At 49.6% G+C, this 2099-nt stretch overlaps 1 protein-coding gene across 2 annotated transcripts; it reads right to left on the bottom strand.

Annotated features, from left to right (window-relative positions):
- Positions 1-734, bottom strand: DUSP18 (dual specificity phosphatase 18). 2 transcript variants are annotated; one of them, XM_049788877.1, is made up of 2 exons: positions 496-734; positions 193-385 (listed from the first exon to the last, which is right to left on the bottom strand). In XM_049788877.1, the coding sequence occupies exons 1-2, from the start codon at positions 654-656 to the stop codon at positions 193-195; spliced, it is 354 nt and encodes a 117-aa protein (XP_049644834.1). In that variant the 5' UTR covers positions 657-734. The 2 variants fall into 2 exon arrangements, with proteins under 2 accessions (XP_049644833.1, XP_049644834.1); XM_049788876.1 differs by having other exon boundaries at positions 1-734.
- Between the last annotated feature and the right edge of the window lie 1365 nt (positions 735-2099).

Raw genomic sequence — 2099 nt, 5'->3', positions numbered from 1 at the left:
TCCCTGTGTCAACCAAAGGTGAGACATTCTAATCAAGATCTTAGTGGTGTCTCAATGGCAGCTCTGTACCTCTGCCCTGGTGGCAATGCTCACAGTGGAACCATCAAACGGGCCTCCTTCTCGTAGATATCAGGGATCACTCCCAAAGGGGAGTTGACCATGCGCACAGTATTCTTGCCGAACAGTTGAAATTCATAGTGGATGAGTTGCTCCCAAAAGCCACTGTTGGGCCGGATGATGGGCCGGCATGCCTTGGTCCATGTGTGGGCTTCTAGCAGCGACATGGTGTGGTATTTCATGAGGTAGGCAAGGCAAAGGGTGGCCGAGCGGCTCACCCCTGCGGCACAGTGAAGCAGCGTGCGCCCCTGCTTCATCTCCACCATGTGGATGTGGTCGGCGATGGGGTCAAAGAAGTCGGAAAGACAAGAGACGGGGGTGTCAGTTATGGGCACCTGCAGGTACTGGATATCCTCATAGTGGGTATTTGCCACCTTCATGGACACGTTGATAATGGAGGTAATCTGGTTGCCTGACAGCATGACCTTGTTGTTGGCAGCCGCGCCATTGCTGATATACAGGCTGCTGGTGACCCGGGAGAGCCCACTGAGTGTGGGTGGCCGAAACTGAACTGGCAAGGCACTTGGATGGGATGTCATGAGCTGGGGAGGGTGTCAGCCGCCGGTGAGACATTAAGGCTGCATCATTCCACTATGCATCATTCTGCTAGGTGGCCACAGAAACTGCAAGAAAACAGTGTTTAGAGGACAGAAGTCCAGTTGGGCCAGCAGGGCAACCTCTGGACATCTGAGAAATGGGATAGATAGGCCCTTAGTTAGGATTTCTCCCAAGGTGGTTTTCTGACATTCCCTTTTTCCCCCAATACTACTCAGGGAATTTCATTAATGCCCAGCTCAGCCCTGACCTAATGACTCAAGGTGATAACCACAAACTCTGTAGGCCCCAAGCCTGGAAAAGCCTTTTCTGGACTATTCTCCATCAAACACTAAATCTGCTTTTTCTGGCTTCTTAAAATACTCACCTTCTAGATTCAGTGGTAGAGCAATGAGTGTGCCCCTCTCACACTCACCAAAAAATATCCCCCAACCAAAACATTCTCTTCTTTCTTCCAGTCCTCATCAGTGGAATCACTAACAGACAAGCCTCCTCAGTGTCTTTAGCCTTTATGCCCAAATCATGAGACTCCAAACCAGTTGCCCATAATCTGAGTCCACTGTGCTCACCTTGGAAATACCGAGTCCCTACTCCACTTTCAAAGTCTCTAATTTTTCCTTCCTAATCCCTGGATCCCTGGAGCTGTTGTCTAGGGATCTCACTGTACTATTCTTTTCATTGTTGGACCATATCTAGTACTGCTTAAGTACTACTCCCAGGTCTGGGCTTGGCATTTGTCCCTGTGATACTGGGGTGAACCCAGGTCTTCTGGTATGTGATCTAAATTTAATGACTGGGCCGGGAGAGATAGTATAGCGGTAGGGTGTTTGCCTTGCACGCAACCGACCCAGGACGGAAGGTGGTTCTAATCCTGGCATCCCATATTGTCCTCCGTGCCTGCCAAGAGCGATTTCTGAGCGAAGAGCCAGAAGTAACCCCTGAGGGCTGCCAGGTGTGGCCCCCAAACCAAAATAAATAAATAAAATAAACTTAATGACTTGCCTCTCCACCCCGCAACATCCCGTTCTTCACTCCTACTATCCTACTGCATTATTAGTGCCAAACTCCAAGACCCCTTCCTCCCACAGGTGCTTAAAATTTGCTGGGCCAGGGCTCCAAACTGCATGCTGGAAGCAAGGGGTGTGTGGTGTGTGTTTGAATCCTACAATTACAAGGTCCCCAACATTCTACCCACAAGCAATTGCTTCCCCTGTGATGTGTGTTCCCCACTCTGCTCCCTTACAACCCCACCCACTAAAAAACAAAACAAAACAAAAACCCAGAGAAACAGTACAATAGCAGACTTGTACACAGCTGACCTGGGTTTGATTTTTGCAACACAAAGGATCCCCAGAGGCCTGCTTGGACTGAGAGCCTAGTGCAGAGCCAGAAATAAGCCCAGAACACAGCCACATATGGTAGGAAAA

Source organism: Suncus etruscus, chromosome 15 (genome assembly GCF_024139225.1).
Source record: "Suncus etruscus isolate mSunEtr1 chromosome 15, mSunEtr1.pri.cur, whole genome shotgun sequence".
Classification (NCBI taxonomy): domain Eukaryota; kingdom Metazoa; phylum Chordata; class Mammalia; order Eulipotyphla; family Soricidae; genus Suncus; species Suncus etruscus.
This window is presented reverse-complemented; position numbering and strand designations above follow the sequence as displayed.

Bases quoted from the DNA above. Each gene is read 5' to 3' on its own strand.
- DUSP18 (XM_049788876.1), bottom strand. From the start codon at position 656: ATGACATCCCATCCAAGTGCCTTGCCAGTTCAGTTTCGGCCACCCACA.